This window comes from Lytechinus pictus, chromosome 13 (genome assembly GCF_037042905.1).
Source record: "Lytechinus pictus isolate F3 Inbred chromosome 13, Lp3.0, whole genome shotgun sequence".
Lineage (NCBI taxonomy): Eukaryota > Metazoa > Echinodermata > Echinoidea > Temnopleuroida > Toxopneustidae > Lytechinus > Lytechinus pictus.
The window spans coordinates 8,179,006-8,201,495 of record NC_087257.1 but is presented as its reverse complement, the minus strand read 5'-3'; the positions used below and the strand labels follow the sequence as shown (position 1 = coordinate 8,201,495).

Here is a 22,490-nt window from a genome sequence, read left to right as displayed (position 1 = left end):
TGAATTATTTAAACAATTATTATTGATACGAGCGCGAAACGTGAGCTGAATTTTTTTTATATTCTGACCTAAAATTTGAGGGGAAAAAAATCTATCAGCACTTTTGGCAATCAAGAACAGGATGAGTATCTATCAACATTTTATGCGATCACGAAGTGCGAACTGACAATTTTTGAATTCCCAATCCAACACTGGACATCATAAGCACTTTTTATAACCATGAACAGGATGGATATATAGCTAAATAATTAATGCGAGCGCTAAGCGCGAGGTTAAATTTTTTGATATTCTGACCTCGTAAATTTGTGCGAGTGCGAAGCGCGAGCTTAAAAAGTGATTGATATTTTGACCTAAAATGTGGACATTCTAAGCACTTTTGGTAATCATGAACAGGATTGTCATCTAACTAAACATTGATGCGTCCGCAAAGAGCGAGATGAAATTTTTTTCATATTCTTACCTAAAATTTGGACATTTGAGTAAGCATTTTCGGTTATCATGAAAAGGATGATCAGTAACAAAACAGTTTATGCGAGCGCGAAGCGCGAGCTGAATAAAAATCTATATATTTTGATACAAAGTCAGACATTCTAAGCACTTATCTTACCATGAACAGGATCGCCACCTTACTAAACAATTAATGCGAAGAGTAGGATGAATTTGTTTTTATATTCTGATCTAAAATAGGACTTTCTAGGCATTTTTGGTAATCATGAACATGATTGGTAATTGATGGGAGCAAACATGAGTTTGGCACCCCCTCCCCTCCCTAGGTAAATTGAACCTGAATTTGATGCACCGAGACAAATATCAAATTGGCGTGTGGTGAATATCCATTCGGCACCCCCTAGGTTGAACATCAATTCGGCGCCCCTATATGTCAAACAGCAACTCGACAACAGTATATAGGAAAAATAATTATTCGGCGCCCCATCCCCAAGGTTAAACATCATTTCGGTGCCCTTCGGTGCCCCTATGTCGAACATCTATACGGCGCCCCGAGGTAAAACATTAATTCGCCCCCCCCCCCTAGGATGAAGATCAATTTGGCACATCCTAGGTCGAACATCAATTCGGCGCCCCTAAGCAAAACATAAATTCGGCACCCGCTATATACATACTCTAGGTTGAACATCAATTCGGCGCATCCACCCCCCCCCCATGTCAAACAGCAATTCGTCAACCCCTTTTCTTTCCTTCCCTTTTCTCCCTATTTTGGCGCCCCCGAATACGCGCATGGTAGAGCTACGGATATAGAGAAATAAGGACAAAGATGTAATGAAAATATAAAAACTCTTGAAATACTTTACGTTTTCTAGGCAAACAAGAATCCAAACTCCAAAGCGTATAATAACGTCCGGCTGAATAGACCTCCATTTGCATCCTGTTTGATATGCTTTCCTGTAAGTTCCATTGTGGGCAAAATAAAGGGCAAAAGTAAGTCTGCTTTCTTTGAGAGGGTGTAAATGATGATATATTCAAATACCAGCGAGTGCCATACATGTAGGTGACGGAATCATAGGCGACGGAACGTATTTTCAATTTTTTTTATTTATTTATTTTTTTTGGGGGGGGGACAAAGCGAAAAAAGGCACTTATATGCAAAAAATTGCATTTTTTATGCAAACTTATATTTTCACCATGAGATTATCATCTGTGTTAAGTAGTTGTGCGTTTTGTAGTAATTAAATTGAGCAAAACCTTTTTAAAGTCTTTTCTGATTGATAAAATATCTATTTAGGCTTTATTTTTCCGGGAGCGAGCGTAGCAAGCAAGCAGTTTGAACATTTTCAAATCTGAAGTTGTGAAACTCGCCGCTTTTTGGTCAAATCGCGCAAATTATTGTTAAAAGAGCATTCTTGCGAGGTGTTAAGAGCGCAAATCGCGAGCTATAAATTCTAGACATTGCTTGTACTAACATGACTAATAAGACATGAAAATCAAACATTCCGAGCAATTTTGTTATGAAAAAGATGTGCATCTAATTGAAGAATGGACGCGAGCGCGATATTCCAACCAGAAAACTGGACATTCTAAGCACTTTTTTAACCCAAGAACTTAATTGTGTGTCTTAATAAATAATAATTGATGCGAAGCGCGGCGAGCCGAAAATTTGTAATATTTCAACCTGAAAACTGGATATTCTAAGCAGTTTGAAACCAAGAACATAATGTGTACCTTTGATGCGAGCAGAAAGCGCGAGCTGAAGATTTGTGACATTTAAACCTGAAAATTGAACATTATAAGCACAAGTTGTAACCAAAACAAAGTGAGTGCCTTCCTAAAAAATAAATGATGTGGGCGCGAAGCGCGAGCCAAAAATTTTGTGATTTCCAACCTAAAATGTATCGTTTGACTTCAAAAAGGGTATTTTATTTTGAAAAGGGACATTCATGTACATCATTTTGAAATAAGTGCACTCTCCATTTAAAAAAGGCATTTTTTCCTACTGGGATTTTTTTATGTAGGGGGTTAAGTGCCCCTGCCGCCCCCCGGTTCCGCCGCCCCTGCTGCTAATATAGCCTCGGGTTATAATTTTTATCTAAGTTCAAACTGGTATTAACAAAAATATGTTGGTATGACTGCATTTTATAACGATGGTTTTCTTTAAAATATATATTTTTTACCATTTCGATCCATCACATTTTTGCATTTTTTTGTCCGTCGATATGCCCAGCGCTGAGAGGTCATGCCAAAACGTGATTTTGCATGAAGTACATTCTCTGAACCATCATCGGAACTTCGGAATCACACAGAGATGGAAGACCCCTTCCCCCAAATAGTTCCGCCTAGCTGTATGTCCTCGAATATATATATATATATTTAATAAGACATCAGAAATGCGAAACACAAATTCACGAGTAATGCAGTTTTTGCAATAAAATTTGCAATTTTATTATATATATATCACCATGATAAGTACGTAATTTTATTATCCGAGCACATGCAGCGGACCGAGGAGGAGTGGGTGGAGGGAGAGGCACCTAGGAGACGTCATACTTGTTCTTGTTCAGTATACTACCATAACAAGTTGAAAAGAAAAATGCAAAGAGAAACTTGGAGGGGGATCGATGTTACATGGTTATAACATACAGACCTACGCACCGGTATCATAGGCGGATCCAGGAGGCCGACGTTACGCCCCCCCCCCCCCCGATATTGGCGGCGCAAAGTAATATGAACGAAAGCAGAGGGGGGGGGGCAAAATATAAGAGGAAGAATGAATAAAAAAAGGTGAGGGGAATTCAGACTTGGGGAGGGGTGGGAGCCAATCATGTCACTACACATGTATAAAAACAATTTAGCCCGCGCTTTGTGTTCGCATTGCCTGTTCGATGGAACATCTATTCATCTATACCAATTCATTTATTGATTTATTCATTCAGTCATGGTTAAACAGGTTCACAAGTTCAGAGTTATTAGTATATAAAATCATAGTAACAAGTACAATGACAAGGTATAATTCATATCGAAATAGTATGAGACATAAAGAAATATTAACTGATCAATGTAATACAAAACACGGAAACATTGTTGAAGGGCTTATAGTAAAACGAACAAGGGAACTAAATAGGCCTTTACTTATTCAAATTTTTGAGCACCTTATCCGTCAGTGTGCATCTTGTTTAATGATCATATTGCTCAGATCAATTTTCAGGACACAATACACAGTCCGAAAATAATACCTCACGCTCGCATTTTTTATAGGGTTTAGTACTGTTACGACTATAGATTCCAACAAAAACTAGCTTTGAGCTGCCGATCGATCGGGAAAAATGTGGATGAAAATATTGTTCACCCCGGCCCCGTTATTAGTGAAAGCTGGATCCGCCCCAGAATATATTGTTAAAATAAAAAGGCATAGGCCACGCGGTATTTGTCATTTTTTAGTGATAAATACATTGAGGCAGTATATTGACAAATAATCACTGGAAGAGAAAGAGCATCTTATAGGCCTATATAACGCACAAAGCAAAATAATGAAGAATGGCGGCAAAGCTAGTTCAATACAAAATGATTTCCTTTTCCTTTAAAAAAAATGTTACAACACGTTATAATAATGAACAAATCAAAATACAGAACCTGAAGAAATTGATAACAATTCAGTGAATCGGAATCGAAACAAAAATGCGTATGTAAATATAATTATAAAATAGAAATAAAAAACGGGAAAAAAATAAGAATAGCCCTTTCACAAGCAACCATAATTCTCCCTCCCTTCATACCCTGGACAAGTAAAGAAAAAAAATACAGCTAGAGAAACGAAGCAAAGATGAAAAGCAAGGAAAGGGAAGGAAGCCGTCTCTCGGTACCTGGTACTCTGCCCAGATATCAAGATGTACGTAGGACCTATTCTCCGCGATTTGAAAAACAACGTGCATAACATCACAATTATTATGATGGTCATTTAAAAAAGTTCCTTGGTTGTTTCCAAGTTATTTAATTTGCCGTCGAGGGACTGCGCGAATGCACACGCTCCTACAGGATATGAATGAAAAAGTCGCAAACAGACTCCGCCGTTCAATCCGATACTGTACTGTATAGCCGGTATACAGATATCGGCACGTGAGACAAGCGCAGAGGCGATGGATATGAATATTCATGAGCAGGTATTGATGTCATTTGGTCTCAAGGTGGCGCTCTTCATTTTTTATATCAATTTCAAAATCTGCATCAAAAGAAAGCTCACTTGGCAAAATTTCTCTTCTTTATATATTTTTTTGAGAATAAAAACAGTTCTTTTGGCCAATGCAATACATTTTATGGACTCAGAACTTGTTTATGAGTATTTTGAAAAGCGAAGAGTGAAATCTAAAAGAAAGTTTTGAAATAAACCAATGTCACAATTTACCTTTAAAGCTGACCTGCATGGTTCAAAGGAATGCTGCCATCTATTGGTGGAATAAAAAAAAATCAATACTTTGTACTCTCAGTCGATCAGTTATTTTCAAACTGGAATGGTGCATTTAATTTGAAATGCAAGTTCTCGCCTAACTATGCAATCCTACTGCAACCTGAAATTAAAAAAAACTATAACCGGTTGAAATTTGAAATAAAGTGAGGAAGACTAAAATAAAAACTCTGTTATATTCCAAGACTTATGGATAAAGTGAAGTTCAAATCGACTCCAAATTTCAACAAGATTCCTGTGGTGTTACTTTGATTCGGAATTGAAATATTTTGCTTTTACTCCTACAGTGAAACTTGAAATAGCTTCAAATTTCTATGTTACCATTCATACAAGTACCACTATTTGGAACTATAAACGTTCATATGTTTTTTAGGTTTGAACGTTCATGTCAAAGCTAATAATCGCAAATGAATTGTGTAGTGTGCGGCTAGGCTTATTTGACTATTTGGGGGTGCGTTTCCACTATCCAACAACAACAATCCAGTCATAGACTTGATGATACATGTACATGTAGCATAGAGTTTTCCCAAATTGAATCGGAAACGAATTGTGTGGTGTGCTCTGGGCTTATCCTTTGACTATATGGGGGTAGCCTGCAGGCACAGACCCGTGGTTTTCGCAATTCGCATAGAATGCGTAATGCAGAGTCTGAAGTAGTGAGACTAGATTCACTGTGCACTGTGGCTGGCTCTACCAAGGGTCTGTACAGACTCGTCCCCAATAAGCGAAAATATTGCTTATTAGGACACAGACACAGTCTTTGGAGTCTAGTCTTTACTCTAGACCTGTTATTGGTTAAAAAATGAGTCAGTGCTTGCAGACGAATATGGGGGTGTGTTTCCACTGTCTAGGAACAACGATCCAATCAAACCCAATTCCAAAGATCAATTGCAGCTCCAATTTTTTAAGCTATCAAAAGGGTTTAATTGGAATTTTTGCTTGACTTGTGGAGTTGTGTTTGAACACAACTCTTTCTGCAACTTGTAAAAATTACTGTAAATAAATAATTATTTAATATTGGATGGCTTAGAATGGAATACCAGATATATTCCAAGAGTTAGGGTCAATATTCCACGAATATTGGCCCAAACGATTGGAATATGAAAAAAAATGAAAATGAAAATCCATATTTTATTGTTCGAAATAAACATGATATGAAATTACTCCGAAAATTTGCTTTGCCCAATTGATCGTGGGCCCGGCAGCCGCTGTGCAGCGCCAGATTGACAAGGCTCTATCCCTTTAACCAAACAGGGTAGCAGCAACTCCCATCTTTTAACGTCTTTTGGTCTGACGCGGCCGGGGTTTGAACCCTCGACCTCACGGTTGTGAGACGGACGCTCTACCAACTGAGCCAACACACACGTATTTCTGGTATTCCATGAAATAAAGCTAACGAAATAAATCTAACATAATTATTATCATCTATCCCACCACCCCCCCCCCAAAGAAAAAAGGGAAAGATTGGATTGAGCAAGTCCTGTCACTTACCACAATCAATTAATATGGCCTCACTTCATTAGTTCATAATGCTACTTTCATGTAGTTCATTATTACATCATAAGTATCACTGCGCTCTACGCTGCTCATCGCGTCATTGTACGCTTTGTATATTTCAAGCGTTCGTGCATGCACATTAGACTGTTCAATATGGTCTCTTATTGAACAGCAAGTTTTGTGCAGTAGCCTGTGAGATATTCGTTGGATTTTGGTCCTTTTTTCGACACACTGTTGAACAGGCTATTGATGCAGACCAAAATATGAATTTTTGGTGCATCGCTAAAGACACTCTACATGTACATAAATAATAATTAGCTATTTCGGAATGTGTTTCCAGGAACAACGATCCAATCAGAGACCCACGACAGCATCGAGGACGCCTACACCGCCCTCAGGCTCTACAAGAAATACCAGAACCTGAGAGAAGAGATGGAGGGAGAGAAAGAATGGGAGGCGGAGCTTAAGAAAATGTACGAAGAAGGAAGGAAAAACAAATGGAAGGTGCCCGGGACGGAATGAAGGAAGAAGGAATGGAGGTGATGGATTGAGGAGAAGGAAGATAAACAGATGGAGTTGATGAAGCTGATGAACCTTACACTACTCAAAATTTCTGACCTGGGGGTGATTCATAAAGCTGTTTGTAAGTTAAGAACAACTTTAAGAATGACTGATCCTTTCTTAACGCGCTAAACCATCGCCAAAGAACATTGGTGTATACTATTTACCACAAGAAAGGATCATTAGTCGCTCTTAACTTACGAACAACTTTATGAAACACCCACCAGGCGGGTGTTTCATAATGCTGTTCGTAAGTTAAGAGCGACTGGTGATTATTTCTTATGGTAAATGATATTCACCATTAATGTTCATTGGTGATTATTTAGCGTGTAAGAAAGGTTCACCAGTCGTTCTTAAAGTTGCTCTTAACTTACGAACAGCTTAATGAAACGGCCCCCAGGGATGTAATCAACATCACAACGGCCTCAGAGCCTCAGAGGGACGTGGGTTCGATTCCCAGTCATGGCATGTTTTCTTTCAGCAAGAAATTTACTCACTTTATACTGCACCTCAACCCAGGTGAGGTGAATAAGGATTAATTCCTTGAATGCACAGAGTGCTGGAAAGCAGCTCGAGCTAAAGATGGGGTAACAATAAAAATAATAACATTGCGCCTCGGAATAGATTATTTCGAGATAGATGGCAACATATAAATGCCTCTTATTATAATTATTATGGTATCTGACAATGATATTTCAACTACTACAACAACCTCACTGACAACCATCGTCCTTACCGTCAACATTGACCCGTTTGAGGAAGAAAGGGGAAAATAAGACAAGGAATTGCAAAAGGATGAGATAGAAATTTTGGACAGTTTTCAATGTATTGTAGATGGAATGATGAATAAAATAAGTTTGTATGTTTAATTCAATTCAATTTAATGAAATAATGGTTTAATAAATGTACATAACACCAAGGGCTGAATTAAGCAGGTATTATGATGTGAATCATTTGTTGGATGGAAGAAGTGAAGAAAGATAGCTTAGTTGTTGGCTAGGCACAAAGGAGGAAGGATGATAGGACGGTGGAAAGAAGAGAATGTGATTAAACTGTAGAAGGTATCAATGAAGAAAAGAAAGATATCCATTGACGTTAAGCTATAAAAGAGACTTAGAGAAAGAGAGAGAGAAGGGGGGGGGGATATAGTGAGAGAAAAATGAATAAATGCTGGCTAGAGAGAGAGAAATAGAGAGGAAGGAGAGAGGCAGATGTAGAGGGAGAGATAGGGGTAGAAGAAAGAAGAAAGAAGAAGGAGAAGAAGAAGGAGGAGAAGGAGAAGAAGAAGGAGGAGGAGGAGGAGAGATAGGGGGGGGGGGTGAAAAGGAAAGAGAAGAAATGGAAGGATTGGGAGTATGGAACAGAAAGAGAAGTAATAAAATGAGATAGATAGTAAAATACTTTATAGATTATCATTTACGAGACACATCTATGAGTGAGAAGAGAGGGGGGGGGGGGAAACACCTAGAGACAGTTTGAGAAAAAAGAAGGGGAGAGAGAAAGAGTGAGAAGGAGAGAGGCAGAAGCGGAAAGAGAGAGGGGGAGAGACAGAAGCAGCAAGAGAGAAAAGGAGAGAGAGAGAGAGAGACAGACAGAAGGACGAGTGTGGGATTCAGATCTTCTGAATGGATCCCATGTATCTGAAGGTCATTGACTTATTCTTTAACAAAACCACACAAATACCTGCTACTGAATTCAAATGTCATCGATCGTCTGCCACAAGCATCTAAATGAGTGCGAAATAGTCACGGATTACCTATTGACACAAGTATGTAAACAATAACGTTGATTTCATCATGCACTGTCAACAATAGGTGTCAGTTTCAATGTTGATTGTGGATAAACAATGTTGAATAGGTATATTGACTGCGGTCTCGGCCAAGATTGTATATGTACTCTGTGCAAAGAAAAAGGTTCATTCAGGTCAAGTGTTGTAACATTAATTAGATTGGCCTTCGCTATTACAAATGCTGCTCCTGTGTTACTCTGACAGTGGAATTAAAATGAAATGAATCTAAATTGAAAAAGAAAAAGGTTCATTCAGGTCAAGTGTTGTAACATTGATCAGCCTTCTCTATTATTGATGCTCCTTAGAACTGCGTGACTTTTGACAGTGGAATTAAAATGAAATGAATCTAAATTGAAAAAGAAAAAGGTTCATGCAGGTCAGGTGTTGGTACATGTACATTAGCTTTCGCTATTACAAATGCTCCTCCTACGTTACTTTTGACAATGGAATTAAAATGAAATGTGGAGATGATATTCAATTCAATTTTGGTTTACTACAGATGCATCAAAATTTGTGGAAAAAATGCTGAATTGCACAACATTTAATAATTAAAAAAAGATTTGAAGTATTACTGTATACTCAATTATGAAACAGAGCAAACTGAAGCCTATATTTGTGTATCGGTGTAGTTGAAAAAGAGTACATGAAATGTATGTACATGTACAAGAAATGTTAAGGTTAAGTAGTATTCAAAATTTTTGTGCAATTTCCCACCATCTTGTATTGAAAATATCAAATATTTTGTTGAGGGGGGGGGGGGGGTGTCTGTTCTTGAGTACTATATATTGTAGTTGATGTTTTCCATATTTAAAATTTGAGGTACCTGTCCAATGATCAATGTTCATTTGATTAGAATAATGCACTTTGCTGAAAATCCTTGTCATTGAGGTAGTATGATGTGGTCGAAGTACAAATATGACCCATCGCCCCAAAACCAACAATAAGTCCCCATGGAGGGTTCTTTGAAAATAATCAAAATAGTAATTTGGTCTTCAAAAAGTAAAGATTAAAAACATGATCTGAAAGAACAATTCTTCGTTTTCATGCTGTCAAAAATGTTATGTTTCAAAGTGAAATGATATAGGAGATGTAAGAGTTTTGTTGACATCACTTTTTCTTCTGGACTGCTTGGAAGTTTCACCGAGATTGCACTGTGCTCACATCCCATGCTTGACTGAACCGTTACTTAAACCTTGCTTCCCTCTCATTCTTTGAAGCTCTCACTAAAATTTCTTCTACGTTTCAATAGTTTTTTAGGTGGATTATTGTTATCAAATTTGATAAGTTTCATATAAATTCAAGCTTAGAATATGATTTTCAAGCCAAAAATGAACAAAAAAGAAACCAAACATTTCAGGTAACTTATTGGTTTTGGGGTGGCAGGTTGTATAGTCTTGCCTGCTTCCCAACAATGTCCTATTACTATACATAATGTGTATATAACTTCAAAATATGACAAACTTCATACCTGTAAATTGTAAGGATTACCTTGAATTCTTCAACAAAATCTCAATTCAATTAAATCTCAGTCAATTTCCAGCTTTATATTTCAAATGTGAATAACTAAATTTCTATTGTTGATCATAACCTCTCTGTTTGTCACTCATAAAATACAGAATTTTTGTATGCACACCATCTTGTGAGACAAGTTCGTTTAATATCACTTAATTGATGTTCAGTATTGTTATTAAATCATGTACTTGTACAAATGTCATGACTTTTATTGCACAACTGAAATGTCATAATTGTATTACCTCCCTTTTAATGTAATACGATGTAAATTGTCGTTTACCTGTACATATTGTATCGCATTCCAAGTGGTTTTGTGTCCTCTTAAAATAAATTAAGACTTACAATTCAGTGTTTTGCCTCAGGGATGTTTTTCTTTAAATTTTGCCCGATACGCTGGCCCACTCAAAATTTTTGCCTCTATACGCCACTGCCTGTTCATACCATATGACCGGGAAATTTTGGGCTCTTGCACCGATCCCCCCCGACCCCTGCCACAACTATGGAAGCGGCCAGCGATGTCGACATAAGACGTGTATGTCTGCCCCAAAATATTCTAAATATTCATGCCTGCCCCCCTGCCTGTTACGCTACCGAGTTGTGGTTGATACTTGAGAGGATCAATTGCAACTCTTTGTAAGACTGGGCCATGGAGCAGCTATGTACACTTATTATGGTACATGTAGTTCTCATTTAACTCAACGTGTATGAACACCAAGGAAAGATGTTGAACTAGTCTGCATCTTATCTGAGTTTTGATAATAGATACATGTAGGATGAGAAATATCTTTCACTTTCAAGTTGGCATTTCACAAAATTCCAAGGTCATTAACCCCATTTTTACCTCTTTTTGTAAAATACCTGAGCCATGGTAATTTAAAATCAGGAGTCTTTTTACCCAAAAGGCAGAGATGAAGAATTTCAGAAAGGTCCATTGTTAAAGCCTCCACACACCTTATTACGGACTGGCCCACGATCTGATCGTGGAACAAATCGCATTAGCTTTTTTGCTGAAAATGTGAATGAAAAGTATCTTATTTTAGATTCAAATTTACGTTAAGGACACCATAATAACAATTTAGATGATAGCAAGCCTTTATTTTCGAGTAAACGCAAAATTGATTAAAAAACCCTCACTTTACTCCAGAGAAAACATTACAAACTAAACTCATTAGAATGGATTCAAATCAGATGTTTTATTACTCGGTGGTTACATACAAATTAAATTATGGCACATCAAACACACTGTCAACATGATTGAATAGAGAAGGGAAGAGTTATATAAATACATGTACAAATTACAGTTCATTGTCATCGATAATATTTCATTTTATGATTGATAAAAAAAAAAAAATCAAGTATTGGTAAGTACAAGCTTGAGTCTATACTTTCATTGTCCAATATTGAGCAATCAACATATTTGGTAAAGCTCTGTAACAATTTGCACCATAACCGAGTCTCGCACCACCTGCTTATCCAACATTCCGCTCTACATTAATATAATGGTTAGCAGCATTTGTATAGCGCCATTTTATCTGTAAAAAGAAGAAAAAAAAACATTCAAAGGCTCCAGCTCCCCAATATGTCATACATTATTCACAAAGTTAATGGAAAAGATTGTACATGTACTGTATGTTAACTTCAGCTTTACTTTAATATATTATAGGGTTTGTAATTTCGTTCATAATTAAGGTCAGAATCCTTTTATATGTGTATGTAATCCTGAATCTAGAATGGCATGTCATGTTGGTCTCTTTTAAAATAAATCCCTTATTAGAAGGAAATAAATAGACTAAATACATATCCAGTCAAACAAGGGAGAACCAAATCCAAATTGCCAAAATCTAGGCTAATTAAGATTAAAAAAAAAAAAAATTCCTATTACAACAAAACCTACTTGTACACCATCGCATGCAACCACACACAGACAAAAAATAGTTCATTGACACAAATTTGTAAACGTTGACAACCCCCCCCCTATCTGGCACCGATATATTTACGTTGAGAAAACAATGGAAAAGTTGAAATTTCTATGCAAATTGACAGGTTCGTCAATACAGGAGTATACACTGGTGAAGAGCAAAATATACAATAGCTAAGAGCACTTAAATGAAACATAGATATTCACCTTTTAGTACTTGCACCTTACAATGTACATGTATGTATTCAATACACATGATATGAAGAAGTTTGACCAATCGTGGTTAATATCGCTCTAATTTCTTGCACCTATATTTTGTCCTGCACATGTATGTACACGCATGTGATTATATACAATGTTATTGCATCTATACTCATAGGCCCGTATTCTGAAGTCAGGTTTAACTTAGACCACGGTCTAACTCTGTGCTTAAATTATGGAAGCCAAAAACATAAAAATTATGTTTATATTGTTATGTTTCTTATGTTTACTATTTTGTTTCCTTTTAGCTTTCATAATGAAGAAAAATACTTCAGTTATCATTCCCAGACAATAATGAACAATTTGGGTGTCATTTGAGCCCGAGGGGGCCACTTCCATTCACGAGTGGATACCATGCGCGACCATAGGGTCTCGAAAAGCACCCTAAACACGTAATTTCCATATTCTGAAAATGCACCCCTTAACAAGTATTGGCGTGTGAAACCCTACCCTTAACAAGTATTGGAAACAAAACGATACTCTTGGCAAATATTCCCTGAAATGAACCCCTAAACAAGTACAGGAATGTTTCATTGTTACGGGTCCTTCGGTCGTCGGCTTTACCTTATTTGGTTTGGTACGACCCCACCTTCTACACCTCGCGTAAATCGGACTCTTAACACAAAGTGTTGGGGCAAAATGGACATCCATTATAAAACATTTTAATTTTGTTTTATCATTCCCGCAAATTCGACCCTAAACACGTAATTTTCCTAGCGAAATAGACACCCTTTTTTCATTATTTTTGTGTTTTTGACACCCTTATCACGTTACGTACGTAACGTGCCCTATCGTGAAAAGGACATCCTTTTTACGTGTTTTTTTGGTCGCGCATGGTATCCACTCGTCAATGTAAGTGGCCCCCCCGGGCATATGAGTTAATGTGTACTGTTAGGGATTTGTGCTCAAATTGGCTCTCCATAGTTAAACCACAACTTTAAACCAGGGTTTTAATCTAAACCTGAGTTCAGAATACGGACCATACTGTTTTGAAGACAAGCAGACATCAATCGATGATATACATGTGTAGACTTTTATGTAGAGACGTCATCACGCCGCCATTTTAGAGGCCGAAGCCATTGCCTCGCATGCATTAGTGACCTGCAGCTGGCGCATCTCTGACAACCCCGATTCATATATTGCTATATCCTCTGAGGGAGTGCGCTATGAGAGTGTGACGTCATATGCATAAGGTCCACTAGTGGTTAATTTTTCGCAGTGAGCACCAAGAATTTAGCATCATATTCATGAACTTGTACATTAGCCGGTGGTAGAACTTCTACTATGTCAGCTTCAAAATACTAGAATGATTTGCCTCTTCTAATATGACAGTCTCCATCGATAGCAATTTTCAGAAAGGTATTAAAAACCCATCTCTTGCATACTTTGTAGTTTTAGTATTATATAATTTCTTTTAATTATATTCATTGTAAGCGCTTTGGGCCTTATGGGAAAAGCACCATATAAGTAATACATATAAGTATCATTATTATCATCTACATGTATCTAACACTCTACCTTTATATATACATGTACATGACAAACATGACATCAAGGTATCGCAACAATTCATATGGATCTATCAACTTTCCTTGACCCCCTCCCCTTCTTTGTTTTGTCGATGCAGAAGGGGAAAATCTTAAAGCAATCAATGCCGAGAATGATTTCTGGTTAGCATCTTTCACGGTAGCCTTTCCTATTGTTTTGTAGATGCAGAAATGGGAGGATTTCAACAGTGCCTTTTTTTATTAAAGACTTGTTATAATAACAAAAGCAAAATTCCTGTAACAAGTTTACTTTCAGATAACTATCGGATTGGACAATGTTTAGTAGCTTTAAACTGTTATTGTGAATGAGTTAAACCAGATTTCGGAATACAGGCCACTATGTATTGTTATTATAACAAGTTTTATGACACAGGCCCCAGATCCAAACTAACATTCAGGTGCATAAACATGTAGTAGTCACTATATCACCAGATTTGTTTGAGTTCACAGTCAATATCTCATGACAATATGACCATACATATTTCAAATAAATAATTCAATAGTTAAACAAAAAACCATCGGTTTGAAATATTCTAAACTGTATTTACCTTGTATTTATCAATAAATGTAATCACTACACAAATGTATGTCTATAACATGATCTCCATTAATTACTATAATCCTTAAAAAAATATTCAATTCATAGATACTTCATTCAAATCATTGGTCTATTTTCAACTAAAAAAAAAAGGAAAAAAAAAAGAAACGAAAACAAAACAGTAACTTAAAAAAATATAATCATTAATAATATAGGGTATTTATATTGCGCACATATCCACCTTGTTAGGTGCTCAAGGCGCTCCTATATTACCCGGCTAAGCTAGGCGTTCATAGCGCACACAGCTTTTTAAGGAATTACTTCCTACCGGTACCCATTTACCTCACCTGGGTTGAGTGCAGCACATTGTGGATCAGTTTCTTGCCGAAGGAAATTACGCCATGGCTGGGATTCGAACCCACGACCCTCTGTTTCAAAGTCCGAAGACTAATCCACTGGGCCACAACGCTCCACTACGTTAAGTCCAACAACTATGTATGAAATAGGATTGTCGAGTCAAATTGCCAAGGTAATCTGCTACAAATTCACAACAATGCTCAATGTACACTATCATAATATATTAACAATTCCATCTATGAATCTAATATATCATTAATTAGAACATCACATGATTGGGCCAAATAAAAAAATGTATAAAATATAGATATTCCCCAAATTGACACAATTATTATAATTTAAAGTAAATGTGATTCTGCACCACCCACTATTCATCATTCTGTGTACTTTTCGAATCATATCCCATGATTTAGCAAAAAAAAAAACCCAAAACAAAACAAAAAAACATGATAGTAAACTTGACTGAAGTCCAATTCAGATAAATATCATGCAAGTTTACTAGAAATGACAAATTGAATTTTTGATTAACATGATTTAGCACACTTAATTTCATTTAAATAGAATACTGTTGCTATGATACATAATCCTTTTAAAATGAGTAAAATGATTGAGAAAAAAAATGAACACATTCCCAACATTACTTTGACCAATCACAGTTGCACCGATTTTCTGAAATGTTTTCGTTTCATATTTCATCAAATATGATTTCACAAAATGAAATATGTCCAATACTGACAAATATATTAAAATCTTACAGAAGAATATTGATAGATGTGACATAAATGGCTTGAATAGTCCTGTGTAATAGGCTCCTGTGACAAACATTCCGAGTACTGGTTAAGACTATTCTAAATAAATAACAAAAAAAAAATAAGCGATTGCCTTTTTTGAGACCAAAGTGAATCCATTCACAGGTTTCAGAAACTATCTACAAATATCTGGCTCTGAATAAATATTGCAATAGCAAGACAAAATCGGTGGACGAAGATCAAAGATAAGCACGGACAAGATTCTGTTTTTGTTTAGTTGCTACTTCTATGACTATACATATACAATAAAGCTGCGTTATCTTTCATGATACACATAAGTTACCATTCAATAGTTAATTCTTTTATGCACCTTAAGTGCCTAGTCTGGCATCACTGGATGGAATAAGAACAAACATAGGGGCAATTCTATAAAATATGTAGGTCCGACCCTCTGTATGTGAGACCATCATGAAATCTTCTGTCTCTGATTTCTGGTTCTTTTGACAGTCTGTGATGCTCTCAAACGTTCATGACTTGGTCACTTTATGAAGTGAATTAAAACTGGAGAAAAATGGGGGTCGGATGTACAAAAAGGTTGATTATTTTACGGCATTGCGCATAGAGTACACGTATGACTAACAGTATGAAATCCACTGGGAAGATTTGATCGATCGACAGCCAAGCCGCGTCATTTCGCTGCTCCCCCATCCTCTATTTCATCCTCCAGAGTACTATGCCAGCGGCTACAGCTGCTACTCCGACGGGGACCAGCCACGACGTGAGGTTGCCTTTGTTGCCTCCGGAGGGTTTGGCGGTGCTGTGACCTCCGTTCTTGAGCGGCTCGTGCTTGCCGTTCAGCGTGGAGGCGTGTCCGTTGTCTCCCCCGGCGTATACATTGTGGTTGCCTAAAGAGGAGGTGAAGGAGCAGTGTGAGAGAGAGATAGATAAATAGAGTGTGTGTGTGTGTGTGAGAGAGAGACAGACAAAAAGAGGCACAAAGAGAAAACAGAGTCAGAGAGAGAGAGAGAGAGACGGAGAGGGGGGGGGGGAGGAAGGAAAGACAAGGGAATAGAGACAGTGGGTTTGGGGAATCAAAAGTGGGAGAGATAGAGACAGAGGAAAAGGGGGTTAAAGTTGGTGGGTGGAAGAAAGAGAATAATCAGAGGTGAATGTCAAAGAGATTCAAAGGAGGTTGAAAGAGAAGAGGAAACAAAGAAGAAATGGAGATAATGTAAGGGGGATGTAGAGAGAAAGAGCAAAAGAAAAGAAGATGAAGTTTAATAAAGAAAAAAGAGTATAAAACAAATGAGATATTCTCCCTTCTAAATAGAAACAGCTATATTCCTTTAAGACATGAATCTTTGTCAAAGAAAATCATGGAGGGAAAAATTGAAGGCAAAAGAGGAAGGGGACGTGAAAGGAAAAGCTGGCTCAGAAATATTGAAGAGATGACAGGCAGAGAGATAAGCGAATGCTGCAAGATAGCACTGGACAGAGACAGATGGAAAACCATGACATCCAACCTCTTTAAAGAGAAGGAACAGCGGTAAGGTAAGGTATATTCATTTACGCTTGATGTACAAAAACCCATGGTAAATACAAATCTGGCCCCTACTCTTCTCCCCTGAAACAAAATAATAATTCATGTAGTCACAAACCACTGCTCTTTTCATTGGATGATATCAATGTAATAAAATATAAAGGAAAACGAAAACACATTTTGTAAAGCTCTACAGCACCATAATCTACACGTACCTGATAGAACAAAAAACGTACAGCTTAGAAAACACTTATTAGACCACACCTTACGGTGCCTTAGAAGGAGAGGACATGTACTCTAATAATTAATTCCCAAGCTGTGTATCTTACCATTTGCTTTCTGAGAATGAGATGGCTTCCAGACGTCTTTCCTTGGATTGTTGTTTGCTTTCATCTTGGCCAGGAATTCATCCCAATTAGGAGGCTCGAATGGCAGCAAAATCTGCATGTGATTCCAGAATCTACATGTAGAAGACAAATTGAAGACACTATATTAAAAGGGAACTCAACTTTGATTGGTAAATAAGGGGTAGAATATTTGTGGTAATGATAAATAATCCTGCTTAAGTAGTATCATATTAATCTGTCCGTATTAAAAATATCTGTGTGAAATTTTGTTCCATGAATTCCGGCGAATTGACATGTAGTGCTTTTGTCCAATACTTGAGGAAAGCAATATAATGCTCCATCCATCAATCCTTCCATTCTCCTACCCTATTCTTCGTCTACTTATCTACCACTCCCACCTCCTCCTTCCTTCCTTTATCCATCCATCCATCCATTAACCACCCACCCATCCATCTATCCATCCATCCATCCATCCATCCACCCTCATATCACCTTCTCCATGACTTACAGATAATGGAATGTATCTGGATTCCTTGAAATCTGGTTATTGAATCCTATATAGAGGTCATCCCAGAAGAGTCCTTTGAGTACAGTCTGTCTGTGCACTCCTATCCTGTTCTTAATCTGGGATAAAAAGGAAGAAATTTTTCAAAACCATAAAATTTTGGTTTAATGTAGCCCATTTGATTAGTTCCCAGCAAACTATGATATAGAAAACAGACATGTCAAGGAATTTGGGAAGTATTCACACTTCATAGAAAGAATATGTAAGAGAACAAGTGGAACGCCTCTGGCAGTCTCGCCTGCATTACGCGATTTAATATAGCAGCAGTGCTAACTTTGAAAACTACTATGAAATAATCATTCACAAAAACACCATTCATATAATGACATAATACCACGTTCATTGACCATAAATGACATTTGAACGGTGACTTAAGACTTGTCAACTACACCCATGTCCACATTCCATTCACTCTATCTATAAACTTTCAAAGTTATGATGGCAATTCAACAATTACCCCAACATGGCCTAAGTTTATTGACCTTAACTGACCTTTGACCTTGGTTTTGTGACCTGAAACTCACAGGGGATGTTCAGTGATACTTGATTACTCTTATATCCCAAGTTTTATGAACTAGATCCATAAACTTTCAGAGTTAGGATGGTAATTCAACAAATACCCCCAACACGGCCAAAGTTCATTGACCTTTAATGACCTTTGACCATGGTCATGTGACCTGAAACTCGTACAGGATGTTCAGTGATACTTGATTACTCTTATGTCTAAGTTTTATGAACTAGATCCGTAAACTTTCAGAGTTAGGATGGTAATTTAACAAATACCCTAAACACGGCCAAAGTTCATTGACCTTTAATGACAATTGACCATGGTCATGTGACCTGAAACTCACACAGGATGTTCAGTGGTACTTGATTAACCTAATGTCCAAGTTTCATGAACTAGATCCATAAATTTTCAAAGTTATGATAGTAATTCAACAAATACCCCCAACTTGACCAAAGTTCATTGACCCTAAATGACCTTTGACCTTGGTCACGTGACCTGAAACTCGAGCAGGATGTTCACTAATACTTGATTAACCTTATGCCCAAGTTTCATGAACTAGGTCCATATACTTTCTAAGTTATGATGTCATTTCAAAAACTTAACCTTCGGTTAAGATTTTGAAAATAATTCTCCCAACATGGTCAAAGTTCATTGACCCTAAATGACCTTTGACCTTAGTCATGTGACCTGAAACTCAGGCAGGATGTTCAGTAATACTTGATTAACCTTATGTCCAAGTTTCATGAACTAGGTCCATATACTTTCTAAGTTATGATGTCATTTCAAAAACTTAACCTTAGGTTAAGATTTGATGTTGACGCCGCCGCCGCCGCCGCTGCTGCCGTCGGAAAAGCGGCGCCTATAGTCTCGCTCTGCTATGCAGGCGAGACAAAAATTTGAAAATGAAAGCATAAAATACAGCCAATATGTGGAAAATCTCAAGATTAAACAGATTTGTTCAGGTGTGCTTGCCAACCTTTACCTGCATATTACGCATTAATATTGTGTTTTAATCCTATATTATATGCATGTAATCAAGGATTTGGAAATCAGAAAAGAAGATTTTAACTCCATCCTAAATACTGTGTTAACACGTAAATGTTATGAGTGCTTTAATCATAGCTGACATTGTACAATATAACTTGTGCGTGCACAAAGAACATGGCGATGCTTAAACTGCTAAAGAACAAAATCATGTTTTATATACATATACATATGAATATAGAACATACATGTACAGAATAACACTCTGAATAAAATTATGTCAAGTTCTCATTTTCAATCTTCAATTTCAGACCATCTTCAGGAAGAAAATGAGTGCACATGAGTTGAACATGCATGTATGAGTGTCAGTAAGGAATTCGGCCCATAATACCTAGTTCTCACTCTCACGATTTGTGCCACAATTTAACGGTGGTCTTAATAGCAGAGTAATAATTGTGATTGTATCAGATGATATCAGATGACATCATATCAGTCATGGCAATCGTATTGATCAAAAAGAAAAAAAATTGTGATTGTATCAGATGATATCAGATGACATCATATCAGTCATGGCAATCGTATTGATAAAAAAGAAAAAAAAATTGAATGGTCCAAAAATGTTCGCGAAAGGTTACGAAAGGCCAATCTTGGCGTTGGTAACGCATCGCCTGACAGTGGAAACGAGGCATAAGGTTTAGATTCATGGTAAATGTGATTTTAGTTTCAAGTTCACACACCTCAAGGTAATTATGCTCTCTGTTCGGTCTCTCGGTGGGGAATTCAGCTTCGAGACCATTGAAATCAATCAGGAAATTGTAACCTCCTTCTATCTCCTTGAAGTCATCATCTGTCTCTATCATCTGTGGATGGAACAGGGAGGAAGAATATGATAAAGAGGGGAGGGGGAATACAATGGCTATGTAAAAAAAACCCAAAAATATCTACCACCACAACCACCACCACCATCACCATCATCATCATCACCAACATCACCAAAATCACCATCATCATCACCACTACCACCACTTTCATCATCATCATCATCATCGCCATGACCATCATCATTGTAGCCACTATTAATGTTCATTCAAACCATAATATTCCTCCTCATAATAATAACCATCATCATGTTCATCACTATCAACATCACTATTATCATCCTCCTCCTCCTCATCGTTGTCACCACAACTGCCACCATTATCTTTATCATCACCAGCACCAGCACCACCACCACCACATCCTCATTTTGTACACATCTTACCTTTTTCATGTGTATATGTAATTTTCGTTTACTTTTAGGTAACATTTGTACAGTATCATATTTTATCTATTTTGTTATTTTCCAGAGTTAACTATGATTATTTCATTATTTAATTTGTCAATATTATTATTTATGCTCTATTCTTTGTTTATATCCGAATGTGTCACCATGTTTTATATTTGTGTTTGTTTACAAAGGGCCCCAACGAAAACCAGCTTGTTGCTGATTGGGCTACCCTTCTTTTAAATATTTGAAATAAATAAAACCGCCACCACCATCATCATTACCAATCATCATCATCATCATCATCATCAACATCATCATCATCATCATCCTCATCCTCATCACCATCATCACATCCACAACCACAGCCATCATTGTAGCCATTATTAATATTTAGTCAGACCAAAAAAATATTCATCCCCATAATTATCATCATAATCACATCATAATCATGAATATGGATCAGAAAAACTCAAGTCAAGCACGTACGAGCGTGTACAATGCAAACATTTGCAGCTGGTATCAGAACAAACGTCAGCAAGAGCTTTGCAAACAAATTGTAATCAAATTTGCAAGTCAGAAAGGAGAGCGTAACAAGATTATGGACCATCCACCAAAGCAAAGCTCTATGGGGCTATATACAATAATGAACAATTTGCACTTATGAATGAGGAATAGGAGAAAATAAAGATAATGTAAGAGACCCCATTCTCATTACAGTCCTTAACCCTAAATAGACTGGGCTATTTCGATGCCTAAGAAGACTGGGGGGGGGGGGGGGGGGGCTGATTATGATCTCGGCCGTCGATCGCGACGAAACTTGGCACGCGCGTTACCCATGGCATAGTCTACAAAACTACAAGATCAAATTCTTCAAAAAATCTCATTGCTAATTACATATTACGCTAATTTATGCGTAAAATCAAATTAGCTTGAAATAACTAAATAATGCCCCTAAAATGCAAATTTTTGGTACACAGACACTTTATATGAAACTGATCAAATGAACTAAATTTTTTTCTTCAAAATTACATTTATTTTCTTATGTATCTTATTGTTTACTAAATTTCTTATGTTTTTCTTTTTTATTGACTTTCTGTTTTTTATTATTTTTTCAATGGAAATTGTTGGGGACTTTATTTTGACCATAAATAAGATGGAATTAATTGATTTCAATCAGTAAAAGTAAAAATAATGATACATTTATGAATTTTGGCTAAAAACACTATTTGCATTGGATTTGTACACAAATTCACGTTTTTGTGCAATTTTGGGTCTGCATGCACTTACAAAATATTGCGTAATTTTGGAACCGTGTACCCGGGGGTCGCAAATTTGGTCTCAAAAGTTGCGCGAGACTTGAATGTAAAAAGTCAGTGAGCGACGTAATAAAAAAAAATTCGCACAGCGGATTTATCACGAAAAATGTCGAGGGGGGGGGGGCTGAATCAGCCCCCCTGTCTTCTTAGGGTTAAACTCGTTTACTAGAAACCAGTTTAGTGGAAACTATAGTATAACGTGTTAACCCTAAAACTGCCTGGGGGAGTTGATTCAACCCCCGCTCGAGATATTCTGCGACCATCCGCTGTGCAAAATTTTTAAAACAAGCTGATCACTGACTGTTTTATACTCTGAAGTCTT

The 22,490-nt window shown here is 37.1% G+C and overlaps 1 protein-coding gene across 1 annotated transcript in view; it reads right to left on the bottom strand.

Moving 5' to 3' along the window:
- Window positions 1–14,235: 14,235 nt before the first annotated feature.
- Window positions 14,236–22,490, bottom strand: part of LOC129274958 (cytidine monophosphate-N-acetylneuraminic acid hydroxylase-like) — a 43,863-nt gene continuing 35,608 nt past the window's right edge. Inside the window, exons 14-17 of the mRNA XM_064108177.1 lie at window positions 20,323–20,445; window positions 18,037–18,152; window positions 17,511–17,641; window positions 14,236–16,546 (exon numbers count right to left, since the gene is read on the bottom strand). Of these exons, the coding sequence (XP_063964247.1) occupies window positions 16,353–16,546; window positions 17,511–17,641; window positions 18,037–18,152; window positions 20,323–20,445 (564 nt within the window). The 3' untranslated portion in view covers window positions 14,236–16,352. The remainder of the gene's footprint in view (window positions 16,547–17,510; window positions 17,642–18,036; window positions 18,153–20,322; window positions 20,446–22,490) is intronic.